We start from the raw sequence: 22,885 nt of genomic DNA, 5'->3' as shown, positions 1-22,885 counted from the left end.
TAATATCAGGGAGGGATTTTGTAACAAGGGGGATTAGTACATAGTTGATGGGTTGATCTGTGATAACTCTACAGCCAGTTTTATGGTTTTTTAATTTGTGCTATATAGCTTGTATTAAGGAACCATAGATTTGCATACTAGGGTGTTGACTTGTATATACAACAATACCCCTTGTATTGCTTTTCTAATATAATATACTATTATTTTTGTTGATAAAAAAACATTTACTTTTTTTCCTGTGTATTTGTTTACCTCATTTTTTTTCTCTTCCCTTCTTATTGTTGGGAAACACCAACACTATTTTTCTCATTGTAGACTCAAAATAGGCAGTTAGCGAAAATGGAAAAAACAAGAATAAAGGGTAAAACAATGACACCAATAATTTTTAACATGAAAAATTCTTTCAATGTGAAAGGTAAAAAATCACAGGACTAAGCCAGTAAATATCTCCATTATTAAAAGTAGGATTACGATAATTATCTCAATACAAAACAATATCTCTCAACCTCATCCAACAAGGATAATTTACAATTTCTCTCAACTCTCACTGAGTATGATGGAAACTAGAACTCTCTTTTTCGCTATCACTCTTGCTTTTCTTCTCTTTGGATGAGATGAGATGGGATAATCCAACTCTTCACAAGTCTTCCTATTTATAAAAGAGTGCGACTTCCTTAAAGAGTAAGTGGTGGATGCCAATAGATGAGTTATATTCACAAAACTCCTTGCAACTTTAATTTTCACTTTCCTAAATGAAGTGTGTATGTCTCATGGTCAAAAAAATTAATTCCAAACTCTTGAAAAATGCTCCACAATTTTGTATGCATGTCTTGAAGTATATTCCTTAATTTCCTATGTATTTGAATTTACATGTTAAATGTGAATCAATTGTAATTATGGAGGAATTTCAAACACTTATTACATCATTTATTGCATATATTACTTTATCTCTTTTCATAAATGAGAAATCAAGTTATTCATATCTATTATTTGTCTTCTTTATCGTACCATTTAACCCGTAGCTACTAATTAATAACAAATACTATTAAACAAGTAAAAATGAATATTGATCTACCTATATAATCTTTATTAGCTAGCCAATGAAACAGACCGTTCAACTTGGTTTAAGCTATATAAGTTGATTTTGTAATATCCGTTATTCTTAGTGCCATTTTCTGTTATATATTATATGTAGGTTAAAATTTTCTCCCAATCTCTTGTCTTCCCCTTTTTTACTTTTGTCTCTACTATCACCATACGTGAGCAAGAACATAAAGAACTCTGCCTAGTGCCAACAAATGCAAATTAAGATCTCGAAGGATTTATGTTTTTGATACATAATTAAGATCTTGAAGGATGAGGAGAAGTTCAATTCTAAAAGCATACACTCACCTTTTGTTTCATCTCATTTTTCAGTCTATTTTCTTTTTATCTCTATCTTTCATTTTTCTTTCATTATAGGTGTAAGTTTTTCTCCCTCTTCTTTCAACCCCATAAACCTAAAATAAGTGTAAGCTTATTATTTTCCATTCCACAACTAAGACGTGAAGCGAATCTGATAATTAACCGGTATCAAAATGGCTATCGGAAACACTTGAGTGCCCCTTAGCCAAGCTGCATATTGAAGTTCCCGCGTCAATATTCATCTGTACTTGTCTTTTCTTTTCATAAGAAAAAATAAGATAGTGCACGTCAATTTTATTGAGCCTTTGAAAATGACATTTGGGTTTTAATTTAGCGTATCAAAATGTATGAAATAGTACAACATTAGCGTATCAAATGGTATACAATCACTTCACAAAGGTACAATAGCAATTATTAAATAGTACAATATTATCGTATTAAAATGTGGTGTCTTCTTGCCATCCTCATTCCCATGTAGGTCTTTATCCCTTTCTCTTCATTTTTCATGCTCCATATAAATACACGTTGACAAGGACAAAACACCCACCCACACATAGCACGGAGTTATATCTTGGTACATTACATTTGATTATTAAAAAAATTCCTTTTTTTTTGGATTGGATCAAATCCCACTTAAGAATATGAGATTGACCAGTTCTACATATAGGTGATATGAGCTTTCAACACGGGAATCAGAAACTTCATGTGGCCTTATTGGTTATGCATGCGTGAATCTTGTTTTAAAATTTTGTGAATTCCTTTTCGTTTTATATATACTCTTTTTTTTTTTTTTTGTGGCCCGGGGCGTAGTTATTCTTTTTAATAAAGTTCTATAACTAATGTTCACTTTTTAAAAAACATATAAAGTTATTTATACGTTATCCCTAATGTATTAATCTTTAGTTGATTCTTGACAACATAATGAGTTCAATCTTTGCTGTTAATTTCCTTCTTAGTACAATATAAAATGAGATATCCATACTTCAACGTCAAAAAACTAAAAGAAAAAAAATGCTATAATTAAATACAATGTCATTTTTAAGCCTCCACTTAAAACGATAACAAGCTAATTCTAAAAGTGAGAGTTAGAAGAGTCTATATTCAAGCAATTGAAATTAGGCCAGCAAGGATGGGTTTTTAACTAACCATACGGTTTATTAGAAACAACAAAACAAGTGTGAAGCATAAAACAGTGAGAAACTACTTATAAGATATAGACGTCCACGAAAGAACAATTGTGCCTTTAACGGCAGAGAATGTCTTGGTTCTTTTAATTAATTTTCTAGTACTCTAACCAAAGTTGTTCAAGGATCCTAAGGAAATTAAAGGATCGAGAATAATATAAAGTGTCTATCATCAGCAAAGATATGACAACTAGGCTCAAATTTAATGATCGTAAAAATTACCTACAATGTGTTAAGCTTTTACTCATCAAACAGATTTAGATACGGTCATTAGTAAACTACCACAAAATTTTGTGGTATAGATACTAATCTACCCCTTATCTGTACCTGAACTGCACGGTATGATTATACATATAATTATAATTATTTATTTATTCTATAACTAAAAATTTGAAATAGCCTTTTGTTTTACTAGTTTATATATAAAATATGGTATGTTAAAATATTTTTCTTAAATAAAGTATTGATGTCGAATCTCATTATATAAGTATATAAATACACATTAAATATGAACATGAGCACTAAATTAAAATTATTGTTGGATTGAATATGAATTTGGACAGTAGTCCTTTTAATGAATATTATGAAGATATAAGTATCTTAGTACCCGACCAAATTGTTTCATTAGTTCTCACCCATTTCCAAACCTAATTTAATTTGCAACTTTTAAATTCTGATAATGTAGAGAAGGCAACTTTAATTTGGTGATTGTGATGGATAAGGGAAAGAGGGTTGCGGGGAATTATTTATATCCCCCTGTTTTTGGTACATGAATATGAATTATATCCTCTCATAAGAGCCTCTACTTTTTAATTCATAAAAAAATAGGCAATAAAAAAAAGGCATTTAGCATATATAGCATTGCAGATCAGGTGACTTTATCAGTTTGTGGTGATGACAGATCCGACTCGATGTGCCACTAAAAAAAATGCATAGGTGGTTACGCTGTCAAATGTCAATATCATTGCAACTACTCGCGATTTTCAATTAAAAGTTATTTAATAATGATTATATCACCACTTAATAATAATTTGTGTTGAGTAAAAAAAATTATATAATTTGTGATTTAATCTTAACTGTCTATTTAAGATTGGATAGTCTGTATTGTGCATAATTGTTTTTATTCTTTATATTCACATATTTTAAAAAAGATAATAAAAAATATTTCACTTTTGTCGTAAAAAAATATCTTCTCTTAATTAAACCAATGGTTATAGATAAATAACCAAATGTGAAGTTTTTTTTTTATAAAAAAATTATATTTAAACCAATGGTTATATTTCTCTTAATTTTTATTTTTGACAAATTTTATCCTTAACAAATTATTCTAGTATATTTTATCCTCAACTTTTATAAAACACACAATTTTACCTTTTACTTTTTGTCCATTATTTGCTAACGACGCTAACACTTTCTGATAGTTTTTAGCTATCACCAAACGTATATTTAAAATATGTATTTTTAATAGTGACAGAGGAAAGTTGTCACTATTAAATTTTATTTAATAAAAACACATTTTTTCCCTTTGTTTTTGTACTCCAACCATAAGTTTCATAAAAGCATAACTCCCCTTTTCAAAACCCATCAACCCTGCTCCTATTTTTGTTGAATACTTACGGTTGTCCTCTATGAACTTTAGGACCAACTTCATGTTCTCTTAAATGAATTTCAAGGGGGTTTGTAGTTTAACTTCGAGTGCCAGAGCAAAATAAGTGTTATAGTGTAAAACTATTGAAGATAATGCACGAGATGCTCCTTTTGTTGTTTATGCTATTCTTGATAGCATCTTCTAAGATTGTTGCTTTGATTTTGTAGCTTGTTTGTGTTGGAGTTGAAAGAAGATTGTTTGTGACAGGATGAGATCAGGAGTGGCATGGGGCATATTGGTGAGGGTGAAGAAGGCAAAGGAAGCAGGTGACGAAGAAGAGCAATGACAAGAATATGACAAAAGCTAGGGGGAAAATAAAACTTAATAATAATCAAAACTTTTAGTTGCCACAATGTTACAAACACTCTTATTATTTTAGATAAGAGCGCTTAGTGATAGTTAAAAATTGCTAAAAAGTGTTAGTATCATTAGTGGATTAATGAATAAATGACGAAAGAAAATATTCGTAAATTTTTAAAAGTGAAATACAAATGGACAAGAATAATTTTTTTGGAACAAAATTCCCTTAAAAGTTAAAAAAGTTAAGGGGAAAAAGTTGAATTAAGCCTTGAAAATAAATAGTCTCATATATGATATATATGTATAAAATGTTATTATTAATTAATTATTACAAATTTTTATCTTATAAGATATATGATATGTTATTTTTTAAATTAATTTAAAAATGCATTTAAATTATTTTTTATAATTGATAATAATTTATTATTTAATATATTATATTAAATTAAAATATATGCTTTGTTTTTACTGATTCAACTTAGTATATAACTTAAGTTAAACCCATAAACTGTGAACTTCTACCACTTTAATAGTCGGTCTTACTTTTAAAAATATTGGTTTTAAACATAGCATTAATTTTTGTCTATTTCTTTTTTAGTTTGATGCATACATAATTTATGATCTGCAGATTCTGCACAATTCAATAGCTAATTATATATTTTACGATGAATTGTGTTATTTAAATAGTGAAATTTCACAACAAGTCCTTATAATCACTGCAGGAATTTGAAGCAATTTCACGTGCTTAATTATATATAGTTTTACCTTTTCCTTTACAAGTAAAGCGTGATAATTGTACGGATCGATAGCCTCGGGAATCCGATCAACTTTATCCACATGTCTAGGTTCTCATATATGCAAATATCCATAGACAAATCCCAAGTGCATTGGATTAATATATATATATATATATATATATATATATAAGATAATTTAGATAATTAAAGGAAAATGAAATAAGAAAAAGAATTATGAATTTGATTTTTTCTATTAATAAAATTAATATTTATTAATAAAAAAATCATAGACAAGGATCAAATATAATATAGGTATATCTTATTAAAATATTTCCATCATGTGTAATTCAAGCAAACAAAGGCATCAATTGTCCACAAATTTGGATCATTAAGAACCCAAAAGTGCCCAGTTTGGGAATTAATGCCGATTCTTGTAAATTAACTATAATTATTCTACGATTGGGTGAGCTGGACTAAGAGAAAGTCTATATATATGTCTACTTTCTAAAACTGAGTTGAGTGTCTAAACTCTAAAGGGGCTGAACTATGAGTGGAAGTCCATGACTTGGCCTTAGGGAGAGCATAATCGAAGGTGAATGGTTGTAACCTGGTGAAAGCTTAAAAGTAAATCTAGAGAGAAGTAGGGTTAACACAATTTTGTACTCCATAAAGGTCAAATTCCTACCTACACACATTCTCCCTCCAAACCCAAAAGGCAAGTACCCCATCTTGTGGTTACACCCACCATTCACATCATCCATGAACCTTTCTGGTTTGAACTCATTTGCATCCTTTCCCCATACTTCTGGGTCATGGTGCATAGCTACCACATCGATCCACAAGTTGGTTCCATTAGGCACTGTTATATCATCAACTTTAATGTCTTCTCTTGCTTGCCTTTGCACATTTGGTGCTGGTGGGTATAGCCTTAGAACTTCATTCATGACCCATTTCATCTGCGTGGTCAAAGACATTTATTTACGCGTCAGATCATAATTTAATTTAGGAAGAAACATAAACTCATGCATTAAAAAAAATTGAACAAAAACAGTCATTTCAATTTTGTCGTCTACATAAATATCCTGTGGTCTTGTGGATATTAATGAGCATTTGCTGATTTTAATCAATTAGTTATATAAGGAAAAGCAAGGAAGAGAGTAACCCTACATATATCTAAAGTCAATTTTGTAATCAAGTGCCAATTATAAAGATACACCACGTCAGGTTAGGAAAAGCTGACGCTTTATTGTAAAATAAAATAAAGTTAGAAAGAAAGTGACATTTTTCTGTTCTTTGGAATTAAGTCGTGTTTTGTGGGTATCTCATGCGTAGTGGGATTAGCCCCAGGGCATAGGGAGGTACACATGTTGCCTGCCACAGATAGCCGTTTTCTTTCTAGCACCCCGTGTATCCAACAAAATAAAATAAATATAATTTGTACAACACAAAAAATATAAAAAGAAATATATGGTTGGTGTTTCAGCTGCCACGGGCTTTAACTTAATTATATTATTTATAATAGTTTTCTATCTTTCAATACATTAATGATTGTGTCTTACTTTTTTTTCCCTATCTCTTTATCATATAAATACAATTTCCTCTTTTATACAAAAAAGAATTGCATATTGTTTATATTTTACAAATATAAATTCACAGTCACAAATATATTAGGAAATTTCCTCTTTTATACAAAAAAGAATTGCATATTGTTTATATTTTATAAATATAAATTCACAGTCACAAATATATTAGGAAATTAACCGTAATATAATCTGAAAATATTTACGGGTCATATTTTGATTCAACCCAACCACAGATACATAACTAAAATGGCGGCTAAGGAATGTTTTTATCAATTAAATAAAAAAATATTCAAACCAGCATATTATATATAGCGGACTTCATTATTAAAATAGCCATAAGTATTTTTTTTATTATCGTTTTCTACGGTGAAGTCATTAGATGATATATAACATTACTAGCTAGTAGCATATTATATCATTTATATGTCAACAACATACCTTTTTCAAACCAGCAAGCATAGAAATATCAAGTTCTAGGGTGTTCCCCACCACTTCTCTTATCTCATCTCTCAACTGGTTTTGCCAATCTTCATGCATGGCTAGAAGCAACAAGGTCCATGTGATGGCAAGTGCTGTGGTTTCATGGCCTCCGAAGAAGAAGGTCTTGCATTCATCAACCACTTCTCGAGATGTTAATGTCTTTCCTGACCGGCCATCAACCTGATGGTTTCCTTGAAGCAACAAACCTAACAAATCTCGTTGAGAATTTTTCTTCGGTGAATTCTTCCGAGATTCAATGATGGACAACAAGAGCTCATCGATTTCTTTCCCAAGTTTCTTGGCCTCCAAGGTTTTCTTGACATTGAAATACTTGCCAAAGGGAACACCCACATACCGATTACTCTTAAAGAGAGTCATTTGCAAGGCTCGTAATTTAGCAATGGCATCTCTAGCATTGTCGTCTTTCATGCCAAAGCTTGTTCTTGCTATGATCTCTCCAGCTGTTGCTATAATCTCCTTCTCCACATCCAATTCGGGGTTGCCGGTGTTTATTTGGGTAGCCCATCTTTCAATCATTTGATTCGTAGATTCAACCATCATGTTTGCCATGGCCTATATCACATTGCACAAGAAAATACAAAACTAATTAGAATGTATGCCAAATTTTGATCTATTTCATGTTCGTTGAGATTTCTGAGGTACAAATTAAATGCAACTAATTAAGAGAGAGGGATATACCTTCAAATTAATGGGATTGAATGCGGGAGCAACAATGTGCCTGTGACGAACCCAATCGTTGCCCTCAACCATAACCAAACCACTCCCAAACATAGGGTCTCTGTCAGTTCTAAACACACTTGGTTTTCCCCAACTCTTGGCCATCACCACTGTTGACATTTTCTTCAAGAACTCTGGCTCTGCAACGTACAGAAATGGCTCCGTCCCCAACCAGTACACGAAAACCTTACCTACATAAACAAAAAATCAAAATGCATCTTTAACATGAACTAGCTCCATGCATATATATATATATATATATATATACACACATATATATCTTCAGCTCTTCATTAATAATTACCAATTAAGTTATTATGTTATGTTTTATATTCATGGATATGTATAGTAGAAAAAACTAATCTCTCACGACATGACAAACTAAGTTAGAATTTTACCGTTAATATTTGACAGTCTTTCAAACATGATTGTCGAGAGAGAAAAAATGCATATATATATATATATATATATATATATGACATAGGAGGCTTACCATGTGATTTCTGCCAGCTAGAGAAGTAGGGAAAAACGTAAGAGTGTATATCATGTGTTAGATTTGAGGATTGTACAACTGATGAAGATTGAATGTTATTCTTTCTTTTCATCTCTTTAATGTTTCCAAGGGGAAAACTTGGGGTTGGCCCTCCCAACCCACATTTCTTAAGCTTCTTAAGTGTTTGGTTAGGGAAAACCCACCAAGAAAATGTTAATATCAAGAGCAAGAAGAGGCAAAGTGCTGCCAAGAAGGCAACAAGAACCCCAGCTAGCCCTAGAAACTCCATCCCTCTCTCTCTTTTTTATGTATATCTCTGTTAAAAAGCTTTCTTTGTATCGATCTGTCTCACGGTTCAATATAGGATTTGGTTGTGTTGTTGGAAGCAAAATGCTGTATTGGTATTTATAGATGGCACTTGAGCAGCGAAATATTCCGTGGTTTTGACTTTGTAAACGAGTGGGACATTTATTTCTCATTACTACTATATTTTTGTGACCCTTTGAACCTTTTGACCCTTTCCTTATATTTGAATATTTTCTTTTCCTTTTCGGTCCAACTTTCATTTTCGTGTCAAATGTATTGGTCGCATTTTTGTTTTTGAACATTTTCGGCTGGACCAAAGAGCTTTAGTTTATTGGTGGCAAATTTGCTATTTTTGGATCGGATGAAAAGAAAAGGGCGAGGGAAAAAAACAATCACTGCCACTACGGTTGACCATTATGCTTTTTTATTTTCCAAATACAGGATATATGCGAAACATTATATCAGTCCATATAAAATTATGAAAATGTTATTTTAATATTTTAAAAAATAAATGTCAGTCGTTTGAATCTTTAATTTGTTATGTGATTGAGTAATAATTTGTGAACATATTTCTATTACATAGGAGTTCGATTTCCCATCATTAGTATCGAGAAAATTTAGTTAAAAAAACAATTTAATTTGATGATTTATACGCCTTAGAGGCTCATGACTCATGATATATCATATTATTTTATGATCATATATATATATATATATATATATATATATATATTTCTCTCTTTTATCTCTCTAGATTTCTAGTAGTGTAATATCAAGAAAAAAAAATCAAGTAGCATGTGGATGCTTATCCATTACTTTCCTTTGTGAGTGACGGTATATATATTATTCATTAATTTGATAATCTAAATAACTAAAATAATTGTTATTTAGTAGTTTTAAGAGTTAAAAATATATATTGTAATTTTAGGAATTAAAGTAATTTATATTTATAATTCACGACTCATATTACTTAAAAAAAATCGTTGTGTTTGCCTCAAAATGAAATAAGAATGAAAAAACTTGTGAACTTCGTGCATTGGGAACTCGAGGTCTACGCGCATGAACGAGGGACATCACGCCTTATTTTTACTTGAAGAGATACACGAGCTAGTACAATAATGGGAAAAGAAAAAGGTTGTGATATTTAATTTTATAATACTAACTTTTAAAATTTTAAAAATATGAATAAATACTAGATTTTTCTGAGAGAAATGCTGTAGAATCTAAGTGATCATTTCACTTTAAGAGTAGGACAAAAATATAAATTTTACACTGCACGAGCTTGTATATTGTTGTATAGATATAAAAATTACAGTTGATGTGATTGATGTCATATATATAAAAATTAAACAACTCAACTATATTAACACGTTGGGAAAACTCTAGAAAAAGAACACGTTGGAAAAAAAACATCCAGGTTCTATCATGTGGTTGGCTACATATCAGCACAACGCAAGGTTATTTGCCAAAGAATTCTCCTTTTATGGAGTGGTGCTTAAGAGGTTAATTAATTATTATAGCCTTAAAGGAAAGAACATATAGGCCTTTGACAGGAGCTTTATAAGGTTTATACTACCCCGTAATCCTTATCGCATGTTTTCCTCACATGGTTTGACTATGTTTTATATAAGAGTACTAGTATAGCTTTGATAGCGTGTCCTCGTAGGTGCGATCATATACCAATAATAACATATCGGATCCCATCAGAATTTTACAGTCAACGAAAGAATAGTATTAAGATAAGTGATTTCTTTAAAAAATTCTTATTACACTAGCTCTGCAACAACTTTTTTTCTTCTAAATATATTTTGCAGCAATGAATCCATTATTCCCATTATATATATATATATATATATATATATATATATATATATAACCTAATATTCTCATCCTTTTAAAATTATCGCCCACTAACTATATCAACCAAGTTTTGTGCCTATTAAAAGGAGTTAATTTCTCAAATTAAAACATAATAAATTAAGATTTGAATATCTAAAGGCATTTCACACTTGGTATCTAACCTTTTAATCAAACGATATTAGTTCGAAAGAAAATAAGAAAAAAAAACAGTTATCACCAGGCCATTATTTAGAAAGGATCATTAATAAAATTGTTAAATAATTATTATAAAAATCAATAAATTTATCATAAATAACAGTTTATAATTAAATAATAATATAAAAAAATCTTTATATTATTTGCATAAACTATTTATATACTCTTACTAGATATAGATATAGGATCTCGTAATTAGAACTTATATTTAAACTATGTAAATTGCGTCTCTCACTCTCCCTACAAGAGGACAAAGACAACAAGAGACGAGAACAACTAACTAATACTCTCAGGCATACAACACTCCTATGTTGGAGCATTACTACTAACTTAAATAATATACTGGAATGCCTTTTATAACTATTCACCCCCTCCATTCATTGTCTCCTTGGATTGGAACTTAATTAGTGTTCAAATTCCACTTATAGCTAGGGAGAAGAGGAGCAATTAACACCATTACAATCATGGTTTTGGTTAATCTATGTACCAGCCCCCGCGCACAATTACTTAATTGAATAGATTCAGGAATGGTGTTTTTTTTAATTAAATTATTAAAATTATAAATAAAAATAAAATATTAACAAATTTTTATTTTATTAAAAATAAGATTTTTCTTTATATTTTATATTTTATCCAATAAATATTTTTGTTAAATAATTATTATTTCTATTTTTATCATTTCTTCAAAGGATAGACATTTTTTTACTCAAAACAATTTTTTTAATCAAATAAAATAATTAAAGGCAATAAAATTACTCTTTTAAATATTTAACAACACAGTTACATACTTAAACTAAAACTCAAATTTTTAATAACTTATTCAACTCGAACAACCTCATACTAATTAACTCGCACTCAATAATTTTCACAGTCACTTTATAATTTACACTTTTTATCTGTCTTATCACATTTCCAATATATATCAACACTTTGTAATTTAACTATCATTTACTTTAGTATATTGGGATATATAAACCCCAGTTGATCGTTTGTTCACACTAATCATCTGTCAATTAATAAACTAATTATTAGTAGAATGTTAATTATATGATAATATTTCACTGAAAGTAAGTTGATATGAGCTGAAATTAATCACACACATAAAGAAAACCATAGAAAAAACTCATGACACCCCAATATATATAGTTGAGTGTTTTTGTCTTTATCTGAGTAGTTTTTCAAATGTGGGAAGAAGCTTCCATTCTTTTAAGTTTTAACTATTATTCCCTTTCGTTGGAATCACTCTACCTAGCTACAAATAGGCACTGTTGATTAGGTTTTTATAATTATACAGAAGAATTTAATAATGTGGTCGGTCAGTGACCTATTTTACCGGAGAGTGGGACGAAACGATTTTAAAGGGAGAGCTGGTTCTGAAAGAAGGTCATTGCCTATATTACAAAACATTACAAACGTGCATATATCTTCTGCTTCTTCACACGTTATGTTAGACAAAATCAAAAGGTGCTTTATTTTATTTTATTTTTAATATTGGTGCCCTCAGCATTGAGCAATGCTCATTAATTTGATTTTAGTTTGTTTCCCTGGCATTAGTCGTTAATTTTATTTATAGATTTTATTCAATGTATACAACGGGAGACACATCATATTTGAAATACTATATTTCACAATCTTTTGGTAAAATATTCACAGCATAAAATCAACGTATTAAATTTTACTCAGTTTTTCTGATGTTATATCTTAGTATATTTCAAAAGAGAAAGTAATTTGCATTTTTTAATGAATTAACTTGTATTTTTTGTTTATTAAAGAAGACACCTACTAGTTTAGCTGATGATATCTGATTCTTTGGCATGTGAAAGTAAGATTTTATTTTTATTATTATTATTATTATTATTATTATTATTATTATTATTATTTACTTAGAGCACATAGAATTAGTTCTTCTATTGATTTTTTTTACATACACAGATGCAAACCTGCAGATCATTTGCTGAAAAGAAATCAAACATATATCACTTAAATCAACCATCTAACTAATACAATATAAAAATTTAATATTAAATGGTATTTTTTTAATAAACATTAAAAGGTAGCATTATATCTTTTATTAGAGAGAAATTTTGGGTTAATTAGTTCAGGTAACCATCTATTCTCGCCAATATAAATATTGTACATATAAATAAAATATAGCATTATCAATTTCTAAATCATAAAACCAAGACCTAAAAAAATATAGCTATATAATATTAATTTGATTTTATTTAAAGATGAACATATGAATTAAATCAAATTGATTTAATTTAATTTAATTTTTAAAATCAAATTAATCTAAATAAATAGATTTACTGGTTAAATGTCAAACATGCTGCAAGATTATAGTATTAACTACAAAATTTTGTCTGATGTTTCGCTTTCAATTAACCACACAATGATGATCTTAATTTAACAAGGTTCATGCATGACTTCCTAACGGTCTATTGATTTAGAATTAAAAATTAATTATGTGCTTTCTTGACAAAAGTGGCTTATTTAAGGTAAAACCTCTAGGATAGTGTGACCCTAGCTTTTCTACCCATGTAATAGATTAGAAAATACTTTTCATGTTTTAAAGGTTTCGGATTTTTTTTATCATTTGATGACTTAAATGCGTGTCAAATTAAAAAACGTTTTCCTGAATGTCTTCTCTCACATATATCGTGAACGTAGCAGATGTGTGGATCACTTGGTATGATGGCTTCTTCACAATACATAAAAATACATATATTATATATCTATTTGCTTTGCTTTGTTAGGTAACGTTTGCCATGGTAGTCTTATAATTATATATATTGTATTTTGTGGAACAAGTTGGAGGATTAATTAAATTAAAATAGGCTAAAAATTGGATTTTTCACAAGAAGCAAGCATGATTACAAATTTTGGAAAAGTATAAGATTCAGGTGAAAGAAATAGAAGTTATTTAGTTATTTAATTTTGGAAAAGTATTTATATATACTAAAACACAAAAATGGATGGGTTTTTGGTCCAAAAATTTTGGTGTACAGGGCTAACATGATCAAACGGAACATAAGGTGAGAGTATCTTAACGCGTGTTTCGTTTATATTTTTATTTTTTGAAAATTATTTTCATTTTTAAAAGATTAGAATTTGGAAAACATATTTGATTTGACTTCTTATTTTTTATTTTTAAAAAATAAAAATAATGAAAACGTATTTTAAAAAAAATGTATTTTTAGATTTGCTTAAAATTACATTGTCATCTCATTTTCATTTTATCCAAAATAAAGTTTCTGATTTCAACTCAAAACACTGAAAATGAGATTTTATTATTTTCAATTTTTGGTTCGTTTAAGAAAATATTTTCACTAAAAATATTTTTAAAAATCAAACTAAACATATTTTCATCACCATTTTCTATTTTCGTACAAATAAAAATAAAAAACAATTAAATCAAACATCCCCATAATAATTCCCTATGCAAATCCACACTGAAGGCACGGCGATCATACGCCCTTTGTTACTTTCTGCAGAATATATGCCAAAAGTTAAAAGAACCATTGCATCTAGGGCGGGCCAAAATAACTGAATTGAACTAAAACTTTTAATAACTGAATTATTTAAATATAAACTGAACTTAAACTGTTTTAAAAAATCAATTTATAAGACTGAACTATTTCAGAAAATAGTTCAGTGCACTGTAGTGAACTGATAAAAGAAACTCATATTTTTAATAACGTCATACTGCATTGAACTGATGAAAGAAACACATATTCACCGGTAAAAGCAATGCAACGTGCATTTCACTCTATCACTTTTGTGAGTCAGAGTCACGTTACCAAAGTGGAAAGTGCGAATGTTTTTCAATCTCCATCAACTCTCATGTCTCGCTGGCAAGTGAAGAAAACCTAGGATTATTGCAGAGCACCATTTTAGTCTCTCTCAACTTTATGCATTTCATTCAATGATTATTGCAACCATTTCATTAATTAAAATAAAATATTGTATAAGTTATATATTAAAATAAATTTACATAATTTGTATAATTAAATAGTTTATATAAATAACTTGCATATTAATTTATGTAATTTTCTTGATTTTATATAATTGGAATACAATTATTTATTAAGTAATTTCTTATAGTTAAAACAAAAAATATTAACATGTAAATTTTCTTAAAAAATAAATATTAAAATTTTATTAGTTTATATAATTATAATAAAAATAATTTACATATGAAAATGAATTTATGTAAACCAATTTTAAAAAAAATTGTATAAATTATATATAACATTTTATCTAAATAATTTACATAATAATTTATGAAATTCAATATATGTTGGAAAAATTAAAATATGTAAAATATTCAAAATAAATATGTAAAATGATATAAAATAAAATTAAAAATATTTATAAATTAAATAAATTTGTTTTAATTCATAAATTTTTGTAATTGGAAAAATTAATAACTCTTTTGACTTAATTATACGTAAAAAATATTATATTTAAAATTGACCAAGCAAAGCAAGTAAGATAATGATTTATTATCTTATCATTGTATAATTTATGAAGATTTTGGACAGTCAACTAATAATAATTTGACAATTGAGGTGTTTTTAAGGAGATATGAGGACCATTCAGTTATCTTGAAAAATATTCCGAATGATGGATTAATGACTTTTGTTTTAATTAAGAGATATTTTAGAAGACTTATTCTGTGAAGAATACTTATAAACTTGGGTTTGTTTATATGATTTCCTATTCTTATAAAATTAGATATTAGTTTTCTATTTCGTTAGGATTTACCTGCTGTATGGGGACAGTTTCTCTTAGCTAGGTTCAAAGAATTTTGGAGAGTTAAAGAAACATTTAGGCGAGGAAGGAGGACAATAACTCATTTCTCTGGTTTTTTATTATTAAAATTAACTTCTGTTTTTCTCTGTGCTTTCTATACAAATGATTTGCAACTAAATCTTCTTTTCTAGTTAAAGAATAATTAAAGTTTGGCTCTTCCTTAAGAATCGTGAAATTAATCTAATTATTTTTATTTTCTCTTATGCTTTAATATTTATATGATTTCTTAGTATATTTATCAATTATTGTATATTTATATACATATATAGCAGAATAATTAAGATCTATTCAATATGAAATACACAAATCTAAAATTAATTTTTACCAATATATATACATAAATCGTATTATGTATATATCTAACCAAAGATCATTTGTAACGCGAGTGTTTATATGAGTTAGATAAAGTTAAGCACTTAACAAGTTTGATATTAGTGTATATGATATGATAATGTGTTGCTTAAATAGCTTAAATGAGTAATTGTTGCTTAAATTAGTTTATCTTATTAATTTATAGCTAGCATTTAGTATTTTTTGACTTAAAATATAAATTAATTAAAATTATTTTGGTAAAAAAAATAACACAAACATTAATTTGAAGAGTCTTACAAAAAACCAAACAAATTTTCTTAAAGAAAAAAAAAACTTAATATACATTGATAAGGTTTTTCCATTCCGTCTGAACAATCTCTTCAACAAATCCATGACAGGACGCCATGTGGAAGCTAAACTCGCTCCCATGAAGATGCCTTACTCCTCTCTTACATTTGGACACCTAGCTATGTATATACTAGAGTTGTTATGAAAACTCACTTGAAGCCTCATCAGCACAATTATTCAAATAGTTTCAGAATATTTTTTTATGGACCCAAATCGCACAATATTGCTTCTCCGTGCCTCATCTATAATATTGCAATGTATCGCTGGTATATATAAGTGAAGTGGGATACAATCACACCTTTTTCTGTAACTATGTTCCTCTTAGATATACAAAATATAGAATTTGTAGGAAATCAAGTTGGTAGAGGTCTTTGCTCTGTACACAATTGTGGTACCACTGGTACCTTTATATATAGCATGATATATATTTTTTGCTGATTAAAAAATCAGTCACACCTTTTTTGAGATCATACCTGCAGGTATATATCCTTTAAAGTAATAGCCTAGCTTTTTGCTTCTTCATAAATTCATTCAGACTTTCTGCTACAATGACAAAAAGGAACGGGGATACCCTTGTCTAAGTTCTTTGCCTGAAGGAAATTCCTTATTTGCGTTTACATTATTAATGAATTCACTAATAAGTAATAATTAATCTCCTTCACAAAGTAAAGAAGCCTATTTTCAACCTAGTGAAATCCAAATATTTATAGCTTATTGCATCATATTCCTTTTTAGAGTCTACTTTAAATACCACACACTCATTTATTTTCCTTTTAGCTTTCTTTCACGATTCATTAATAATTAACACCCCCATCCAACAGTTGTCTATGTCTATTATAAATAGCCGCAAATTGAATCTCTCATATAATATTATGCAAGAACCAAATCTCAACCTATTCGCAAGAATCACTTACAGCACCTTGTACATTTACTCTATAAGTTGAATTCGCCTATAATCTCCATATAGTCTTAGGGCTCGATATTTATAGAATGAGAATAATAAATGGCTGGTTTGATATTATGGTGAAATTCCACCAAGAATCTAGATAAATCACCTTTAATCTTTTCTAACGTCCATGTATTTATATGAACTTTCAAAGCAAGAAAATTAGCAATTTATATCGACGAATTATTTCTAACGTCCATGTACTTAATTAGAATTCTAAGAGCCAGATGTCATGGCGTCCAACAATGACCACTTTAGATACAATAATTACTGACAAGTATATTGCTAAACTTAAGACAGATTGAATCCAAGGAGCATAGGGAGTAACTAGTGATACAAATAATGTGCATTATAAATATAATTTCAATAGCAACCTTCACCATCACCACTTCATCACGGTTGTGACTACTTTGATGAGAATCATCATGAAGACCTATCCTTTAGGTTCTATTTATTATTATTATTATTATTATTTTATTTATAGTATATTGTAATATTGTTGGATGTTATAATAATATTATATATATATATATATATTAATAGTTTTTAATTTTTAATTTATTCTCATTTATTTTAATATAAGATAATATGGGTTGAGCGGGGAGGTGGAATACTCAATGTAGATCTTGCAAAGGCGACAATACTACATTTAATTAGTGACTAATTAGGTCTTGTAGTAAATTTTTCATAACAATATTTAGACACATGGATCAAATTAAAAAAAAAAACAAAAACACGTTTAACAATCCAATTTAAAATAAAAATATAATTCAAAGACTTAATAAAAATTAATAAATAATTTAGAGAACTAATAATCAATTTAACCAATTAATTAATAATTACCTTAGCCTTTCTACAATTAATATGGCTTTGATAGTCATTCAAAATTTGTTTGTGTCTTTCCTACTGTGACAATCCCATACTACTAAACTTTAATTATATGAAGGACTGAACTATGAAAGAGTAAGTACGTACAGGATCTTCCTTGTACAATTGAGTTAACTTTTTTATATAACACACACATATAAGCAAAAAGAATACAATGGACCATACTACCAGACTTCTACTATCTACAATTGAATAGTAGTTCCATGAAGACTGAACTATATATGAGACTCTACACATGTTTTTTTCGTAAAATTGAGTTGAATATTCTAAAGGGGCTGAACTATGAGAGGAAGTCCATGAGTAGGCCTCAGGGAGAGCATGATAGATGGTGAATGATGGTAACCTGGGGAAAGCTTAAACCTAAACTTAGAGAGAAGCAGTGTCAACACAATCTTGTACTCCATAAAGGTCAAGTTCCTACCAACACACATTCTCCCTCCAAACCCAAAAGGCAAGTACCCCATCTTGTGGTTGCACCCACCATTCACATCATCCATGAACCTCTCTGGTCTGAACTCATTGGCATCCTTTCCCCATAATTCAGGATCGTGGTGCATCGCTACCACATCTATCCACATGTTGGTTCCATTAGGCACAGTTATATCATCAACTTTAATGTCCTCCCTTGCTTGCCTTTGCACATTCGGTGCTGGTGGGTATAGTCTTAGGACTTCATTCATTACGCACTTCATCTGCAAATGCATCAAGACATTTTACATGTCAGATTTTAATGTAGCCAGGGACAGGCACAGGATCATAATAAATAGAATAAATAAATAAATGACTTAAATATATTTTTTATTTCTAATGATCATTTTTTTTGTTTTCAATAAAAAAATTACATTCTTATCGGTGATAAAATTAAATTTTTGTTTTTATCCCTAAAGTATTCTCCAAATCATCTTATTTCTTATTTAAAAGCACTATCTAAATATATTTAGAGATAAAAACAAATTTTAAATTTATCAGGATAAAAAAAATTGTTAAAGATAAAAACAAAATTCAAGCATTAATTAGTTGGCGAGCAAAAATATATTTAAACTTGAATAAATTAAACATAATATAAATACACACATCAACGTACCTTCTTTAAATCAGAGAGCAAGGTGATATTAAGCTTGTCGCCACCCACCACTTCTCTTATCTCATCTCTCAACTGGTTTTGCCAATCTTCATGCATGGCTAGAAGCAACAAGGTCCATGTGATGGAAAGTGCTGTGGTTTCATGGCCTCCGAAGAAGAAAGTCTTGCATTCATCAACCACTTCTCGAGATGTTAATGTCTTTCCTGACCGGCCATCAACCTGATGGTTTCCTTGAAGCAACAAACCTAACAAATCTTGTTGAGAATTTTTCTTCGGTGAATTCTTCCGAGATTCAATGATGGACAACAAGAGCTCATCGATTTCTTTCCCGAGTTTCTTGGCCTCCAAGGTTTTCTTGACATTGAAATACTTGCCAAAGGGAACACCCACATACCGATTACTCTTAAAGAGAGTCATTTGCAAGGCTCGTAATTTAGCAATGGCATCTCTAGCATTGTCGTCTTTCATGCCAAAGCTTGTTCTTGCTATGATCTCTCCAGCTGTTGCTATAATCTCCTTCTCCACATCCAATTCGGGGTTGCCGGTGTTTATTTGGGTAGCCCATCTTTCAATCATTTGATTCGTAGATTCAACCATCATGTTTGCCATGGCCTATATCACATTGCACAAGAAAATACAAAACTAATTAGAATGTATGCCAAATTTTGATCCATTTCATGTTCGTTGAGATTTCTGAGGTACAAATTAAATGCAACTAATTAAGAGAGAGGGATATACCTTCAAATTAATGGGATTGAATGCGGGAGCAACAATGTGCCTGTGACGAACCCAATCGTTGCCCTCAACCATAACCAAACCACTCCCAAACATAGGGTCTCTGTCAGTTCTAAACACACTTGGTTTTCCCCAACTCTTGGCCATCACCACCGTTGACATTTTCTTCAAGAACTCTGGCTCTGCAACGTACAAAAATGGCTCCGTCCCCAACCAGTATACGAAAACCTTACCTACATAAACAAAAAATCAAAATGCATCTTTAACATGAACTAGCTCCATGCATATTATATATATATATATATCTTCAGTTCTTCATTAATAATTACCAATTAAGTTATTATGTTATGTTTCATATTCATGGATATGTATAGTAGAAAAAACTAATCTCTCACGACATGACAAACTAAGTTAGAATTTTACCGTTAGGATTACTATTTGACAGTCTTTCAAACATGATTGTCGAGAGAAAAAAATGCATATATATATATATATATATATATATATATATATATATCTTCCATGAGACCAAATGAGTTGTGTTTTGTTCAATAATATGAGTAATAGGAGACTTATTACCATGTGATTTCTGCCAGCTGGAAAAGTAGGGGAAAACATTAGAGTGTATATCGTGTGAGAGATTTGAGGATACAACTGAAGATTGAATGCTATTCTTTCTTTTCATCTTTCCAATATTTCCAAGTGGAAAACTTGGGGTTGGACCTCCCAACCCAAATTTCTTAAGCTTCTTAAGTTTTTGGTTAGGGAAAACCCACCAATACAATGTTAGTATCGAGAACAACAAGAGGCAAAGTGCTGCTGAGAAGGCAACAAGAACCCCACATAGCCCTAGAAAAAACTCCATCTATCTGATCTCTTTGAGTCAGTGTATCTATGATCTATCTTATGCTTCTTAGTTATGGTTGTGTTGTGTCTATGTCGGGTATTTTTATAAGAAAGTGTTGAATATATAGGAGAATGCGTGGCTTTTGACTATGAAAACAACATAATATTATTTTTATCCTCTGATAATCCTCGGTTGACCTTTTGACTCACGTTATGTTTGAATATTGTCTCTTTTTTGGTCCAACTTTTCTTTCTGCTTCAATATGTTTTGGGCGGTTTTTGTTTCGTTTAAAAATCCACGCAGCTTAACTTTGTGGGTAAGTGAAAAATTGCAGCTGAGGATGAAACATAAAAAGAAAGTGAGAAAAAATCTCTGTCGCAATCCGCCATGGTTGTAGTCAACGCGATACGTAAGAGAAACAAAACAAAAATCCACCGTCACCGTGTTTGTTTGCCTTAAAAAGGAACAAAACCTACTACGTCCTTTGTGAATCCGCGGCTTAATTAATTATTCAGTCACGAGTTTTTTGTCACTACTACAAGAGATACATGAGGTCCAAAAATAATGGCAACTTTTAATTAAGATATTTCTTTATTTTAAAAGTAAATAAATTATATCATTTTGTAATTATATAAAAGAAATATATTATCATTATATATGTTATTTATTTTTTAATTATATATATATATATTAATGTAATTTTTAAATCTTAAAAGATTTTAGAAATGAATAACTTGATTAATATGAAATTATATATACTCCAAGCTGGCTAGAAAGTAAATCCCAATCCTTTTGAATCTAAACTCAAATTTATTCACTTATATTATTTTCTTTTATTAAGAGAATGTAACATTATATAAGTTATTGTAAATCTTTATAATATTCATTTTTGATTAATTTCTATAAATAAAAAATATGATTTAAGATAATCACTTATATTATTTTCTTTTATTAAGATGTTGTGAATATTAATTTTAAAATTCATTTAATGATTTACAATGTACATTATATGGTTTGTCACAGTGTAAATATTATAAGGACTTTACAATAATTATAATATTTTAAATCCTTAACAATAGCAGCAGATATTTAATTAGTTTTCCTTGTAAATAATCATGTTTGTTTATTTTCTTAGTGTAACATAAATATTTTTTAATTTATCGATAATTTACACAATTTGCTTTAATTGTTTTAAACTAAAATAAATATTACAAGAGTCTTGTGAAGTTATAACTTCATCATTAATTCAGAAGAACCATTTTAGACAACGAGGGATGCTTTTAAACTATCATAGAAAGATCAAATACTATACGTATAAAATAATAAAGGTGAGTGGTTTGAATTAATAGTTAAAGTTTTACCAAAATATGATTATGAAGTTAAATAGTAAAGATACCTGAAGTTAAATATAGTTAAAGTTTTACTAAAATAGCTGATGAGAGAAGCGGACCTTATGCACCCCATAATCCACTGTCTCCACTTAAAGTTACTGCTTACCAGTTTTATTCTTTAAAGCATATATATCCCTTTGGTGTTGAAATCTATCTCTCTTAATTTGTCTATGAAGTAAAATATTCCTTTTTTCTCTACCAAAGTTGTCAAATTAGGTTTATGTTCGTAAGCTTTTGTTTAAAGCATTTTATGATTTGGGCTAATTCAATACTTGCATGGAATTAGTTATATACTATATATAAATAATACCTCTCGTGGCCTTGGCGCATGTGGGTGTTTCTTCAGGTATACAACCATGCATAACTATGAGTAAAATGAGAAAGAGTATCAGATGCAAACTCTTCCCGCATTACAAATACATACATGCATATAAAGAATATGAGAATTTAAAGACGCTTGCATACTGGAATACACCGAACAACTTAGTGTATGTTTAGATAAAACTTAAATTAGTAAAAGCAACACAAAGACTTATGTTTTCAGAACTGAGTTTTTATGTAAAATTTTAATATGCAAATATGTTTTTGAGG

General features: G+C 29.3%; 2 protein-coding genes across 2 annotated transcripts; both read right to left on the bottom strand.

Annotated features, from left to right (window-relative positions):
- Positions 1-5,572: 5,572 nt before the first annotated feature.
- LOC114403027 (cytokinin hydroxylase-like) lies at positions 5,573-8,909 on the bottom strand. The gene is made up of 4 exons (XM_028365736.1): positions 8,568-8,909; positions 8,036-8,265; positions 7,295-7,909; positions 5,573-6,229 (listed from the first exon to the last, which is right to left on the bottom strand). Exons 1-4 carry the CDS (start codon positions 8,854-8,856, stop codon positions 5,804-5,806), a joined length of 1,560 nt encoding a protein of 519 aa, XP_028221537.1. The 5' UTR covers positions 8,857-8,909; the 3' UTR covers positions 5,573-5,803.
- A 9,394-nt stretch (positions 8,910-18,303) lies between these two features.
- LOC114403035 (cytokinin hydroxylase-like) lies at positions 18,304-20,971 on the bottom strand. The gene is made up of 4 exons (XM_028365750.1): positions 20,636-20,971; positions 20,060-20,289; positions 19,322-19,933; positions 18,304-18,929 (listed from the first exon to the last, which is right to left on the bottom strand). The coding sequence occupies exons 1-4, from the start codon at positions 20,919-20,921 to the stop codon at positions 18,504-18,506; spliced, it is 1,554 nt and encodes a 517-aa protein (XP_028221551.1). The 5' UTR covers positions 20,922-20,971; the 3' UTR covers positions 18,304-18,503.
- Between the last annotated feature and the right edge of the window lie 1,914 nt (positions 20,972-22,885).

Source organism: Glycine soja, chromosome 20 (assembly GCF_004193775.1).
Source record: "Glycine soja cultivar W05 chromosome 20, ASM419377v2, whole genome shotgun sequence".
NCBI lineage: Eukaryota > Viridiplantae > Streptophyta > Magnoliopsida > Fabales > Fabaceae > Glycine > Glycine soja.
The sequence above is the reverse complement of the archived record's forward strand: the minus strand, read 5'-3'. Positions and strand labels throughout refer to the sequence as shown.

What these genes read in the sequence shown, in the direction of transcription:
- LOC114403027 (XM_028365736.1), bottom strand. Translation starts at nt 8,856, where the DNA reads ATGGAGTTTCTAGGGCTAGCTGGGGTTCTTGTTGCCTTCTTGGCAGCA. An exon ending in TAGCTGGCAGAAATCACATG is followed by an intron (nt 8,266 to 8,567) that starts GTAAGCCTCCTA and finishes TTGTTTATGTAG; the next exon opens with GTAAGGTTTTCGTGTACTGG. An exon ending in TGCTTGCTGGTTTGAAAAAG is followed by an intron (nt 6,230 to 7,294) that starts GTATGTTGTTGA and finishes TTGACCACGCAG; the next exon opens with ATGAAATGGGTCATGAATGA.
- LOC114403035 (XM_028365750.1), bottom strand. Translation starts at nt 20,921, where the DNA reads ATGGAGTTTTTTCTAGGGCTATGTGGGGTTCTTGTTGCCTTCTCAGCA. An exon ending in CAGCTGGCAGAAATCACATG is followed by an intron (nt 20,290 to 20,635) that starts GTAATAAGTCTC and finishes TTGTTTATGTAG; the next exon opens with GTAAGGTTTTCGTATACTGG. An exon ending in TGCTCTCTGATTTAAAGAAG is followed by an intron (nt 18,930 to 19,321) that starts GTACGTTGATGT and finishes ATGCATTTGCAG; the next exon opens with ATGAAGTGCGTAATGAATGA.